At 45.7% G+C, this 14725-nt stretch overlaps 2 protein-coding genes across 2 annotated transcripts in view; one reads left to right on the forward strand and one right to left on the reverse strand.

The window, feature by feature from the left end:
* Nucleotides 1–14725, forward strand: part of TMEM164 (transmembrane protein 164) — a 322941-nt gene that overhangs the window by 65498 nt on the left and 242718 nt on the right. The window lies entirely within an intron of this gene.
* AMMECR1 (AMMECR nuclear protein 1) overlaps nucleotides 1–14725 on the reverse strand; it is a 93308-nt gene that overhangs the window by 14826 nt on the left and 63757 nt on the right. The window contains exons 3-5 of the mRNA XM_075259460.1: nucleotides 7886–7996; nucleotides 2828–2942; nucleotides 266–356 (exon numbers count right to left, since the gene is read on the reverse strand). Of these exons, the coding sequence (XP_075115561.1) occupies nucleotides 266–356; nucleotides 2828–2942; nucleotides 7886–7996 (317 nt within the window). The remainder of the gene's footprint in view (nucleotides 1–265; nucleotides 357–2827; nucleotides 2943–7885; nucleotides 7997–14725) is intronic.

Raw genomic sequence — 14725 nt, forward strand, 5'->3', positions numbered from 1 at the left:
AATGGTGGGGAGGGGGAGCGTTCCACCTACAATGACTTTTTTCTTACTGCCCCCTGCTTCCTGACCTATAGAGGAATGGTGTTAGTATATACGACACACACATATGTAACATGACATTATATTTAGTATAAGATAAAAGCCTTACAATTAAACTCTGATCCACCATCTGACATCAGTGCAAGGTCACATTGTGTATTTTGGGTTTTCTATGTATTTTTTTTTAAACTCTTTAACCAATTGTTATGAAATAAAGTGCATCAATGACCTTGCTCCTTTGCAACCTCCGGTAAGTACGTGGCGGTTCTTTTGGATCCTTTTTCATTGATGAATTCTATTCTAATGCCATGTACACCCACCTGAAAGAAACCGGTAGTTTGGTTAGTATATTTCAGGAGAGAGAATACAACAATAACGCTAGTGCTTGCGTGGAAGGTCACAAAGCATTTTGGGCCCCATTTTTTTTTCCTGCGCTTCTCTTCTAGAAGTTAATGCTGCAAAGAAAAAAGGAGTTTGCATGTTACACTCGAGGCGGACAAGGTTACTGAGAAAGCTCTGCAGAAGGAACAGAGAGGCAGGAAGGAAAGCAAAGCTGCAAAAGGAGACATTGGTACAAGTCGAGAAATAACAGGAGATTTTAGCTAGCCCCCTGCGATGGTTTGTGGTGTCAAAAAGTCACGTTTGCAAAAGATGTTTTTCCTGAAGGGTGGTTGTGTTTTTAGAGTGGCCAGGGCCAAACACTCAGAGGTTGCCTTGCAAAAACCATATCTGCAAGGGGTTTGTATGTTCTCCCCATGTTTACATGGGTTTCCTCTGGGTACTCCGGCTTCCTACATACTCCAAAGACATGCTGATAGGGAATTTAGGTTGTGAGTCCTACTTGGGACGATACTTGGAGCGCACACTTGGATAGGTTGAGCATGCACGTTCCCTTCATGATCCTTGCTGCCACCAAGGGACACATTAAACCTTTCAGTCTTCCTTTACTGCATGGGAATTAAAGGGGCTGTCCAAGCCTGAATATTAATGCCCTATCCTAAAGAAAAGTCAACAATATCAGATCATGAAGGTCTAACAGCACCCCCACCGATCAGCTGTGTGAAGCACAGTGTGCACAGCCAGGAGCCATGCTGCACTATTGCAACTGCGCCAAAATGTATTTATTAACGCCATCCTATATCGCAGGGCTTTACTGATATTGTCAACACTGTGCTCCAAACTGCCGATCTATGGGGGTGCACGGTGCAGGAACCCCGCTGATCAGTCATCACTGTTCAGTCTTTGATAACCACTTTAGACTGTGGTCCCCACGTTGTGGAAATGCAGCCATTTTGTTGCAGATTCTCCAATGATAATGTCTTGGTTATGGGACAATATTTGGGAAGAGGTTCAGTGGTCGACAGACTATAGAGTCCATAGACACAACTCATTCCTCTAGCCAGCATCACTGGATCAGCCGACCAGACGAGCAGGTGTATTCAGGACCACAGCCAAAATGATAGCAGGGATAAAAATAAATAAAATCCAGGGCTCTCCATAGACTTGCCATCAATGAGAGTAAAGCAGCTGGTCGGCTTCATAACATATATCAGATGAGATTAAGCCAAATCCCTGTTGAGTCGGTGAGCGCGGCATACGTCAGAGAAATTATACAAGCTGTCCGCTTATTTCTATTGCTATTCCTGGAAATCATAAGCGGTGCAGACGGTCACTGGCCGGGCGCGCGGTATATAAAACACTCCGCTCTTAACGTATATACAGGGAAGCCGACAACCATGGCAAGTAAGTGGATGGAGCCGAATGGGATTACTAGCCATTAGGAGAGTGTCTGGTAGCCAGAATTACAGTCTATATCAGGACAGATGATAGTTGTTGGGGGTCCCTGCAGTCAGACCACCGCCGATCAGTTACCACCCGTCTACTGGATAGGGGATAACATTACATTACCAGAATTTATTATTAAAGGGATTCCACCATTAAAATCACTTTATTTTTCTCACTCACACGTAGGAATAGCCTTAAGAAAGTCTATTCTTCTCCTTCCTTTAGATGTCTTCTCTGCCCCACCGTTAGTTATAAATCCTGGTTTTTGTCTGTATGCAAATGAGTTCTCTCGCAGCACTGGGGGCGTCGCTAATGCTGTGAGAGAACTCTCCAGCGTGGCCTCCATCTTCTTCCAGAGCTGATGGTCAAACTTCTAGAGCCCACTGCGCATGCCAGCCACAAGAAAATGGCCGCTTACACAGTAAGCTGCGAGAGAACTCATTCACATACAGACGAAAACCGGGATTCCTACCAAACGGTGGCGCGGAGAACACATCTAAAGTCTTTGATAACCACTTCAGGCTGTGGCCCCCACGTTGTGGAAATGCAGCCATTTTGTTGCAGATTTTGCTGCAGTTTTTTGAGCCAAAGCCAGGAATGGATTGAGCAGATGCGGGATGTATAAAAACTTCCTATAGATTTCCCATTCCTTCTGGAGCCAGTCTTGGTTATGGCTCAAAAAAACTCAGCAAAATCTGCAACAAAAAAAGCTGCGTTCTGCAACATGGGTCTTAAGGCTATTCCTACGTGTGATCGAGAATAAAAATATCTGATTTTAGTGATACAATCCCTTTAATGTGTCACCTTACGTTGGGGCATCTGATCATTTTGGACATTGCCGGTGGTGTAGAGCAAACTCTGTATATACATGAAGATGCAGCTTGGACTAAAGTCGGCGCTAGAGAGCAGGCCAAGGAATAGAGAAGACTCTGACCCCGTAGCCAACCCAAGAAGAATGATAGCTGTAAATGGCCACTCCGCATGCAAGGCCTCTTGCGTCTCTTACCTCCCAGTCCAAGTAATCACATACATCTTCAAAATTTGTAAGCAGAGACACTGAGCAGAATAGCCGTGGCAGCTCATCCCTCGTCATTGGGGGAAAACGGCTATCTTTAAGGGCACTGCAAGAAACAAAAGACGAGAACGTCATGTAGCAAAGCAGCAAATCAAGGATAAGAAGCTTCAAACGTCTCCAAAGACTCGGCCTGGGAACGTTCTACTTAACCTCAAACATTTTGGCACATTACACAGCTACATAAAAGGAGAAATATCAGGCGTCTTATCCAGAGATGATGAAAATAGAAGAAGAAACCCACAAACTAGGAGCAGAGGGGCGAGTCCCTCCAACGTCTCATCCAATATTAACGGAAAGAAAACTGTATTTCGGATTCTTCACTTGTCTTAAACCGCAACGTAATGAAATGACGGAGTTCCCAGAGCCAGATGTCTCCGCAGGGTTCACTTATTATTATACACGTGGAGAAGGGGGTTTCATCCTTCCCATCAGGACAGTAACAGGAGTCTGGATGGAAACCCTTTACAGGTCTGTTCTAGACATTTCACACAAGTTTTTCTTCAATAAAGACCAAGGTTGAGCCGAACTTGAGATTTCAGGATCGATTTTAAAATCCGATTTCTGATCATTTTCCAGACGATCCCGATCGTGAAATGTGCTCGATCGCCGATCGGGATCTGATCATTCCCGATTCCTCAACCCTATTAATGATATATAGATGAATAGGTTTGGGCCGATCTTGAGATAACCTCTGACCTCGATCCCACCGGAAAAGATCGGGATTGGAATGCCGATCGTGAAATTTACTCGATCCTAATAGAGACTAAATATTGAACACTGGTCACCAGGTCTCTTCCTAGACACGTATATTTAGGACTTATCCTTCTACCAAATCAGTGGGAATCCGTCACGTGGCTCCTACCAATTGAGCGGACTAAAGGGGCAGCGGTGCTCAGGTTGGCGCGATGGCCGCTCTTCTCTTCTTATCAGGCACCGCGCTGTATATGTCGCCATGTTGGGATATTCACTACAGCTACAAAAGGACCACACAATACTATATACCCGTAATACCACCGCCTGGTGCCACATCTGTCAAAATGAGCATAACCTGGAGCAAGAACTAGACAGGGGCTCATGTCCATCGTCAATAAATCTACAGAATGTCTTGGAAAAGGCTTCATAAGTGTAGAGCGCTTTCTGTCATGGAGTCAAAGGACTGATCGCGCGGGGCCCGTAACCAGCAATATTTTAAATTTAGTAAAGAAGACATACAGATTAATTGTGTGATCGAAGGGAAACTCATTTCTCTACAGCAATATAGAGCCGTGTTCATGACATCCATAGGAAACAAGATGGCGGCAATCAAGCAATTTTCCCACATGACCATGTTCTTGCCGCAGAGTCTTCTGTGCAGGTGCTGAGTGCGTTTCGCACCTGCGCAGACAAGGGTGCAGCCAGGAATGAGGCCACACATGTCAATCATGGGATCGCCATCTTGTCTCCAGACACGAGGGCTCATAGTAATATGCAGTAATAAAAAAAAAGTTGCAAGCGCCACAGGGGTAGTCCCATACCAAATGCACGCTCTGGGGCTGGCCGCCCAATTCCTCCCTCTAACTGACCAGACAGCCCTAAACAAGGCTACTGTGAGACTAAATGCAAAATGTCCCATCAATAAAGCCAAAGGACGATATTTACAGTAAGACCTGGAGCCCCGGCCCTTACGGCACCTACAACCTACATTGCATATCACAAACTTCTGTCCCATGACCGTGACAGAGGGAAATACCCACAAGTCTGATCTCCATACTGAAAGTATATACAGCTTCAGAGCTAGGAGCCATCTACAAGCACTGCCATTCATGTCACCTACTGCAATACCCCGGCTTTGTATGCCTGCCATCTGTGTAAGCGGCCCAGCGTATATGAATATATAGTATATAGAACTGATGGGTGAGATTTGGTTGCTGGAATGACAAGGCGCTCCTACGATGCCAGTAAGCTTACACTCCCACATAACGTCAGCTCCCTTGAACATTATGTGCGGCGTTTTTGGCCAACTTTGCCACTTGTTAAAAATCTGGGGGGAAAAAAAACCCTCGTCACAACATTATCCTTTATAAAACCAATGATTTCAGTATGTTATGGAGGACAAAGCCGTGGCCCGTACTGTGCGACCGCGGGAGACGTCTATCAGCCAAGGCGGAGTGGAGAATCCTGGCATCGGCTTTTGTGGCTAAAAATAAAAATTTTTGCACAAAGGCGCGACTACGTCAGCACCATTCTTCCAACTTAGCGGAAAAAGGGAGGGGGGCAGAGCCAAATATACCAGATCATACCTATACCCCAGGGGCGCAGCACGGTGGAGAATACGGCATCACATGAGACGCACCATCCACTGGTTCTATGAAGACCAGTGCAGGTAACGCCCACTGCGTTTTGCTATTCTCAGGTGCGAAAGTTTAGCTGCAACATTTTTGAGACTTGTGTGCGGCCTTCGACTAAAGAGGTGTCCTTAAAGGGATTCTACCACAATGGCTTATTTTTTTCTGCTTTAGACGTCAGAATAGCTTTTAGAAAGTCTATTCGTCTCTTACCTTTAGACGTGGTCTCCGTGGCGCAGTTCCTTACTGGTTTTAACCAGTATGCAAATGAGTTCTCCGCTGCAATGGGGGCGGGCCCCAGCACTCAAATAGCGATGGGGGCGTCCCCACTGCTAGCTGAGAGCTCTCTCCAGCGACGCCTCTATCTTCAGCTGCAACCCCGCCTCTTCTGTCTTCTAGGTCGGTCCAACCTCCGACGCTTGCGCAGTACGCTTCTGTATTGAACTACAAGAGCAGTCTTCTAAAAATGGCTGCCGGATATTTTTGCTCTTGCACTTGTAGTTCAATACAGAAGCATACTGCGCAGGCGTCGGAGGTTGGACCGAGATGGAAGACAGAAGAGGCGGGATTGCAGCTAAAGATGGAGGCGTCGCTGGAGACAGTTCTCTGGCAGCAGTGGGGACGCCCCCATCGCCGTTTGAGCGCTGGGGCCCGCCCCCATTGCTGCGGAGAACTCATTTGCATACAGATTAAAACCAGTATTTCTAAGGAACTGTGCCACGGAGACCACGTCTAAAGGTAAGAGACGAATAGACTTTCTAAAAGCTATTCTGACGTCTAAAAAAAAAAAAAAAAAGGCGACTTAGGGCTAGTTCACACGTGAACTGCCCGCGTCTCTCTCTTGTCAAAACCCGCCCGCCGCGACCATCGCTGTCGCGGCTTAACCCTCTGCTGTCGGCTCAAATGAATGAACCGACATAGGAGGGAGCTGCCGGGGGCGGAAGCTGCGCGGCTGAGCCTGCGCGGCTTCCGCCTGAAGAAAGGACATGTCCTTTCTTTTCTCCGCTAGCGGCAGCCCGCCGCTAGCGGAGAACAGAAGCCCGGCGGTCTCCATAGACCACCATTATAAGGGGAGGTTTTGGACGCGAAATCCGCTGTCAAAAACCTCCCCTTATACTCACGTGTGAACTAGCCCTTAGTGGTAGAATCCCTTTAAGTCCTTGTGTACACTTCATGGTGGATTGCAGGTTAATCTCCTGGTTACTGGCACACAGAGGCAGACGGCGCGGCCCGGACCTGCTGCCAGACTTTACGTAACATTATCTTATTGCCATTTCTGATCTAGACTGAACGCTTCGACTGGACATTTGCATTGACTTATTTCTTTATCAGGAGGTTTCAGCCGTGTCTATGTTGGTGTCATCGTCAGATAACTGATAATATGCAGGCGGACACGACCTTGTGTGAAGATGGAGGGTCCTGCAATATTCTATTCTGAAACCCCAGCTGTGTACCAGACCTTCTCATCCTACATCAGTGCCTGACCTCACAAAGGTTTTGTAAAGGCTCCATGGAGAAGACTGGAGGCCATTACAGCTACACCATTGGCCTGAACTGCCTGGATGTAGAATGTGACGTCCACCACGCTCATGTAGGTGCGATGGTCAGAGCTCCAGAGACTTTAGACCAGTCACAGAATCTATACTTTTAGAAGAGGTGTGAGCGGTAGCCATGGATGACACTGAAGGCAGACACGGACTGGTCACTGCTTTCAGATTTTTCTTTAGTGTTGCTATAACAAGAGACAATAAGAAATGCCCCAGAATTAACATGTATGTAAAGGGCAAAGATCCCCTCCAATCCCAAAAACTGGAGCGAGTGCATGGTCTCCTGGTCATGCACAGTCTGTATTGAAGTCTACAGGAGACTGCCGAAAACAGTGGCCAAGTTAGAGGGATTCTGTCATTAAAATGCAATTTTTTCTGGGTACCACGTAGGAATAGCCTTAAGAAAGTCTCCTCTTCTCCTAGCTTTAGATGTCTTCTCCCCACCACCGTTTGGTATAAATCACTTTTCTTCGGCATGCAAATAAGTTCTCTTGCAGCTCTGGGGGCGGTCCTCAGCGCTCAAACAGCAATGGGGGCATCCCCAATGCTGCAAGAGAAATCTCCAGCGCCGCCTCCATCTTCTTCAGGAATGGCCTCTCTTGGCGTCTTCTTCTGGCACTGGTTTCAAACTTCTAGGTCTAGGGCAGCCGACTGTGCATGCCAGTCGGCCAGAAGAAAATGGCCGCTTACAATACTGAGTAAGCAGCCATTTTCTTGTGGTTGGCGGGCATGCGCAGTCAGCTTTGCCCTAGGCCTAGAAGTTTGAAGCCAGTGCCGGAAGAAGAAGCGAAGAAAGGCCGTTCCAAAAGACGATGGAGGCGTCGCTGGAGAGTTCTCTCTCAGCACTGGGGACCTCCAGTGCTGTTTGAGCGCTGAAGACCGCCCCCAGTGCTGCGAGAGAACTCATTTGCATACCGACAAAAACAGTGATTTATACCAAACGGCGGTGCAGAGAAGACATCTAAAAGATAGGAGAAGAATAGTCTTTCTTAAAGCTATTCCTGTGTGGTACTCAGAAAACAATTGCATTTTAATGCTAGAATCCCTTTAAGTATATCAGGTAGCCTTCAATCATAGGATAAGACGTATGATTAGAAGCACAAACCCTTGTGAGTTACCTGGTAAGTGTGTACTCCCTGAGACCAGAATGCAGGTTCATGGCAGAAAAGGTTCCTATGCATCCACGCAGCCTTTTGTCCCGTCCAATCTTCCATGTTACAAACAGTGGGCTTGCAAAAGAAAAGCACAGAAGAGAGCAGATTTACTAAAGGTATACTGGATTACGTATGCACTAAGTATTGGTATACACTAGATCATTACTAAGTATTGGTATACACTAGATCATTACTAAGTATTGGTATACACTAGATCATTACTAAGTATTGGTATACACTAGATTACTAAGTATTGGTATACACTAGATTACTAAGTATTGGTATACACTAGATTACTAAGTATTGGTATACACTAGATTACTAAGTATTGGTATACACTAGATTACTAAGTATTGGTATACACTAGATTACTAAGTATTGGTATACACTAGATTACTAAGTATTGGTATACACTAGATTACTAAGTATTGGTATACACTAGATTACTAAGTATTGGTATACACTAGATCATTACTAAGTATTGGTATACACTAGATTACTAAGTATTGGTATACACTAGATTACTAAGTATTGGTATACACTAGATCATTACTAAGTATTGGTATACACTAGATTACTAAGTATTGGTATACACTAGATTACTAAGTATTGGTATACACTAGATCATTACTAAGTATTGGTATACACTAGATCATTACTAAGTATTGGTATACACTAGATTACTAAGTATTGGTATACACTAGATTAATAAGTATTGGTATACACTAGATCATTACTAAGTATTGGTATACACTAGATTACTAAGTATTGGTATACACTAGATCATTACTAAGTATTGGTATACACTAGATTACTAAGTATTGGTATACACTAGATCATTACTAAGTATTGGTATACACTAGATTACTAAGTATTGGTATACACTAGATTACTAAGTATTGGTATACACTAGATTACTAAGTATTGGTATACACTAGATTACTAAGTATTGGTATACACTAGATCATTACTAAGTATTGGTATACACTAGATTACTAAGTATTGGTATACACTAGATTACTAAGTATTGGTATACACTAGATCATTACTAAGTATTGGTATACACTAGATTACTAAGTATTGGTATACACTAGATTACTAAGTATTGGTATACACTAGATCATTACTAAGTATTGGTATACACTAGATCATTACTAAGTATTGGTATACACTAGATTACTAAGTATTGGTATACACTAGATTAATAAGTATTGGTATACACTAGATCATTACTAAGTATTGGTATACACTAGATTACTAAGTATTGGTATACACTAGATCATTACTAAGTATTGGTATACACTAGATTACTAAGTATTGGTATACACTAGATCATTACTAAGTATTGGTATACACTAGATTACTAAGTATTGGTATACACTAGATTACTAAGTATTGGTATACACTAGATTACTAAGTATTGGTATACACTAGATCATTACTAAGTATACGTATAGACTAACTCTAATGCAGATAAGACAGCTGGATTGCACCATGCTCAATCCTCTGGTTCTTATGGAGGACAAGACAAGATGCCGCCCGAGCAGTCTGACAATGGTTTACTCTACACCCCCCATACAAACCTACAACCCCTGCACACGTATGGAGGCCCAGAGGAACAGCGGACAGAGGTGCACTTGTTTGCCAAAAGCTATCTGAGGTGCACGGGACAGCTTTATTGCAATGGATCCATGGCCCAGTATACAAGCCAAGCAAGGCAGACAATATTACTTCCAAAGGATCTGCTGCTAATGTCTTGGTGCAAGTCCTCAGGGGTACTCGGGGACCTGCACAATGGTTATACTGTGATGGCGGACTAGTATATAAACAGACAAATAAAATAACTGCATTATGAACTAAAAGCAGGCTCCTGGAGGACAGACAGCAGAATAGGGGATAATGGAGGACATGAAACACAATGAGATGTGACATTTTGCATATTTGCTGGGCGATTTCTGAATAATGCAGGAAGCAGCGCGGAGACATCAGCAGCAGCTCCGGTATTAATATTAATTATGAAGGTGAATCAAGGTAAATGCTAAGCACACGAGAGACGAAACCCAACAGGACGAGTGTCATGGAAAATGGTTTTACTGCAACATGCTAGAAACCATAATCCACCGCAAGAACCCTAAACCTTCGCCACATCGGATACACCGCGCCGCTAATCTCCAGCTGGAGGCAAACACACAATGCTAAAAGAACCAGTAATAGTAGTGACGGCTATTCAAAGACCCTGAATGGCATAAACTGGTGGTGCCATTATACTACATGTCGGAACACTGGTGGTGCCATTATACTACATGTCGGAGCACTGGTGGTGCCATTATACTACATGTCGGAGCACTGGTGGTGCCATTATACTACATGTCGGAGCACTGGTGGTGCCATTATACTACATGTCGGAGCACTGGTGGTGCCATTATACTACATGTCGGAGCACTGGTGGTGCCATTATACTACATGTCGGAGCACTGGTGGTGCCATTATACTACATGTCGGAGCACTGGTGGTGCCATTATACTACATGTCGGAGCACTGGTGGTGCCATTATACTACATGTCGGAGCACTGGTGGTGCCATTATACTACATGTCGGAGCACTGGTGGTGCCATTATACTACATGTCAGAGCACTGGTGGTGCCATTATACTACATGTCAGAGCACTGGTGGTGCCATTATACTACATGTCGGAGCACTGGTGGTGCCATTATACTACATGTCGGAGCACTGGTGGTGCCATTATACTACATGTCGGAGCACTGGTGGTGCCATTATACTACATGTCGGAGCACTGGTGGTGCCATTATACTACATGTCGGAACACTGGTGGTGCCATTATACTACATGTCGGAGCACTGGTGGTGCCATTATACTACATGTCAGAGCACTGGTGGTGCCATTATACTACATGTCAGAGCACTGGTGGTGCCATTATACTACATGTCGGAACACTGGTGGTGCCATTATACTACATGTCGGAGCACTGGTGGTGCCATTATACTACATGTCGGAGCACTGGTGGTGTCATTATACTACATGTCGGAACACTGGTGGTGCCATTATACTACATGTCAGAGCACTGGTGGTGCCATTATACTACGTGTCAGAGCACTGGTGGTGCCATTATACTACATGTCGGAGCACTGGTGGTGCCATTATACTACATGTCAGAGCACTGGTGGTGCCATTATACTACGTGTCAGAGCACTGGTGGTGCCATTATACTACATGTCGGAACACTGGTGGTGCCATTATACTACATGTCGGAGCACTGGTGGTGCCATTATACTACGTGTCAGAGCACTGGTGGTGCCATTATACTACATGTCAGAGCACTGGTGGTGCCATTATACTACATGTCAGAGCACTGGTGGTGCCATTATACTACATGTCAAGAGCACTGGTGGTGCCATTATACTACATGTCGGAGCACTGGTGGTGCCATTATACTACATGTCGGAGCACTGGTGGTGCCATTATACTACATGTCGGAACACTGGTGGTGCCATTATACTACATGTCAGATCACTGGTGGTGCCATTATACTACATGTCGGAGCACTGGTGGTGCCATTATACTACATGTCGGAGCACTGGTGGTGCCATTATACTACATGTCGGAGCACTGGTGGTGCCATTATACTACGTGTCAGAGCACTGGTGGTGCCATTATACTACGTGTCAGAGCACTGGTGGTGCCATTATACTACGTGTCAGAGCACTGGTGGTGCCATTATACTACGTGTCAGAGCACTGGTGGTGCCATTATACTACGTGTCAGAGCACTGGTGGTGCCATTATACTACATGTCGGAACACTGGTGGTGCCATTATACTACATGTCGGAACACTGGTGGTGCCATTATACTACATGTCGGAACACTGGTGGTGCCATTATACTACATGTCGGAACACTGGTGGTGCCATTATACTACATGTCGGAACACTGGTGGTGCCATTATACTACATGTCGGAACACTGGTGGTGCCATTATACTACATGTCGGAACACTGGTGGTGCCATTATACTACATGTCGGAACACTGGTGGTGCCATTATACTACATGTCGGAGCACTGGTGGTGCCATTATACTACGTGTCAGCGCACTGGTGGTGCCATTATACTACGTGTCAGAGCACTGGTGGTGCCATTATACTACATGTCAGAGCACTGGTGGTGCCATTATACTACGTGTCAGAGCACTGGTGGTGCCATTATACTACATGTCGGAGCACTGGTGGTGCCATTATACTACATGTCAGAGCACTGGTGGTGCCATTATACTACATGTCAGAGCACTGGTGGTGCCATTATACTACATGTCAGAGCACTGGTGGTGCCATTATACTACATGTCGGAACACTGGTGGTGCCATTATACTACATGTCGGAGCACTGGTGGTGCCATTATACTACATGTCGGAGCACTGGTGGTGTCATTATACTACATGTCGGAACACTGGTGGTGCCATTATACTACATGTCAGAGCACTGGTGGTGCCATTATACTACGTGTCAGAGCACTGGTGGTGCCATTATACTACGTGTCAGAGCACTGGTGGTGCCATTATACTACATGTCGGAGCACTGGTGGTGCCATTATACTACATGTCAGAGCACTGGTGGTGCCATTATACTACATGTCAGAGCACTGGTGGTGCCATTATACTACATGTCAGAGCACTGGTGGTGCCATTATACTACATGTCGGAACACTGGTGGTGCCATTATACTACATGTCGGAGCACTGGTGGTGCCATTATACTACATGTCGGAGCACTGGTGGTGTCATTATACTACATGTCGGAACACTGGTGGTGCCATTATACTACATGTCAGAGCACTGGTGGTGCCATTATACTACGTGTCAGAGCACTGGTGGTGCCATTATACTACATGTCGGAGCACTGGTGGTGCCATTATACTACATGTCAGAGCACTGGTGGTGCCATTATACTACGTGTCAGAGCACTGGTGGTGCCATTATACTACATGTCGGAACACTGGTGGTGCCATTATACTACATGTCGGAGCACTGGTGGTGCCATTATACTACGTGTCAGAGCACTGGTGGTGCCATTATACTACATGTCAGAGCACTGGTGGTGCCATTATACTACATGTCAGAGCACTGGTGGTGCCATTATACTACATGTCAAGAGCACTGGTGGTGCCATTATACTACATGTCGGAGCACTGGTGGTGCCATTATACTACATGTCGGAGCACTGGTGGTGCCATTATACTACATGTCGGAACACTGGTGGTGCCATTATACTACATGTCAGATCACTGGTGGTGCCATTATACTACATGTCGGAGCACTGGTGGTGCCATTATACTACATGTCGGAGCACTGGTGGTGCCATTATACTACATGTCGGAGCACTGGTGGTGCCATTATACTACGTGTCAGAGCACTGGTGGTGCCATTATACTACGTGTCAGAGCACTGGTGGTGCCATTATACTACGTGTCAGAGCACTGGTGGTGCCATTATACTACATGTCAGAGCACTGGTGGTGCCATTATACTACGTGTCAGAGCACTGGTGGTGCCATTATACTACATGTCGGAGCACTGGTGGTGTCATTATACTACATGTCGGAACACTGGTGGTGCCATTATACTACGTGTCAGAGCACTGGTGGTGCCATTATACTACGTGTCAGAGCACTGGTGGTGCCATTATACTACATGTCAGAGCACTGGTGGTGCCATTATACTACATGTCGGAACACTGGTGGTGCCATTATACTACATGTCGGAACACTGGTGGTGCCATTATACTACATGTCGGAACACTGGTGGTGCCATTATACTACATGTCGGAACACTGGTGGTGCCATTATACTACATGTCGGAACACTGGTGGTGCCATTATACTACATGTCGGAACACTGGTGGTGCCATTATACTACATGTCGGAACACTGGTGGTGCCATTATACTACATGTCGGAACACTGGTGGTGCCATTATACTACATGTCGGAGCACTGGTGGTGCCATTATACTACGTGTCAGAGCACTGGTGGTGCCATTATACTACGTGTCAGAGCACTGGTGGTGCCATTATACTACGTGTCAGAGCACTGGTGGTGCCATTATACTACGTGTCAGAGCACTGGTGGTGCCATTATACTACATGTCGGAGCACTGGTGGTGCCATTATACTACATGTCAGAGCACTGGTGGTGCCATTATACTACATGTCAAGAGCACTGGTGGTGCCATTATACTACATGTCGGAGCACTGGTGGTGCCATTATACTACATGTCGGAGCACTGGTGGTGCCATTATACTACATGTCGGAGCACTGGTGGTGCCATTATACTACGTGTCAGAGCACTGGTGGTGCCATTATACTACGTGTCAGAGCACTGGTGGTGCCATTATACTACGTGTCGGAGCACTGGTGGTGCCATTATACTACATGTCGGAGCACTGGTGGTGCCATTATACTACATGTCAGAGCACTGGTGGTGCCATTATACTACATGTCAGAGCACTGGTGGTGCCATTATACTACATGTCGGAACACTGGTGGTGCCATTATACTACATGTCGGAACACTGGTGGTGCCATTATACTACATGTCGGAGCACTGGTGGTGCCATTATACTACGTGTCGGAGCACTGGTGGTGCCATTATACTACGTGTCAGAGCACTGGTGGTGCCATTATACTACGTGTCAGAGCACTGGTGGTGCCATTATACTACATGTCAGAGCACTGGTGGTGCCATTATACTACATGTCAGAGCACTGGTGGTGCCATTATACTACATGTCAAGAGCACTGGTG

Source organism: Leptodactylus fuscus, chromosome 11, assembly GCF_031893055.1.
Source record: "Leptodactylus fuscus isolate aLepFus1 chromosome 11, aLepFus1.hap2, whole genome shotgun sequence".
NCBI classification, from domain to species: domain Eukaryota; kingdom Metazoa; phylum Chordata; class Amphibia; order Anura; family Leptodactylidae; genus Leptodactylus; species Leptodactylus fuscus.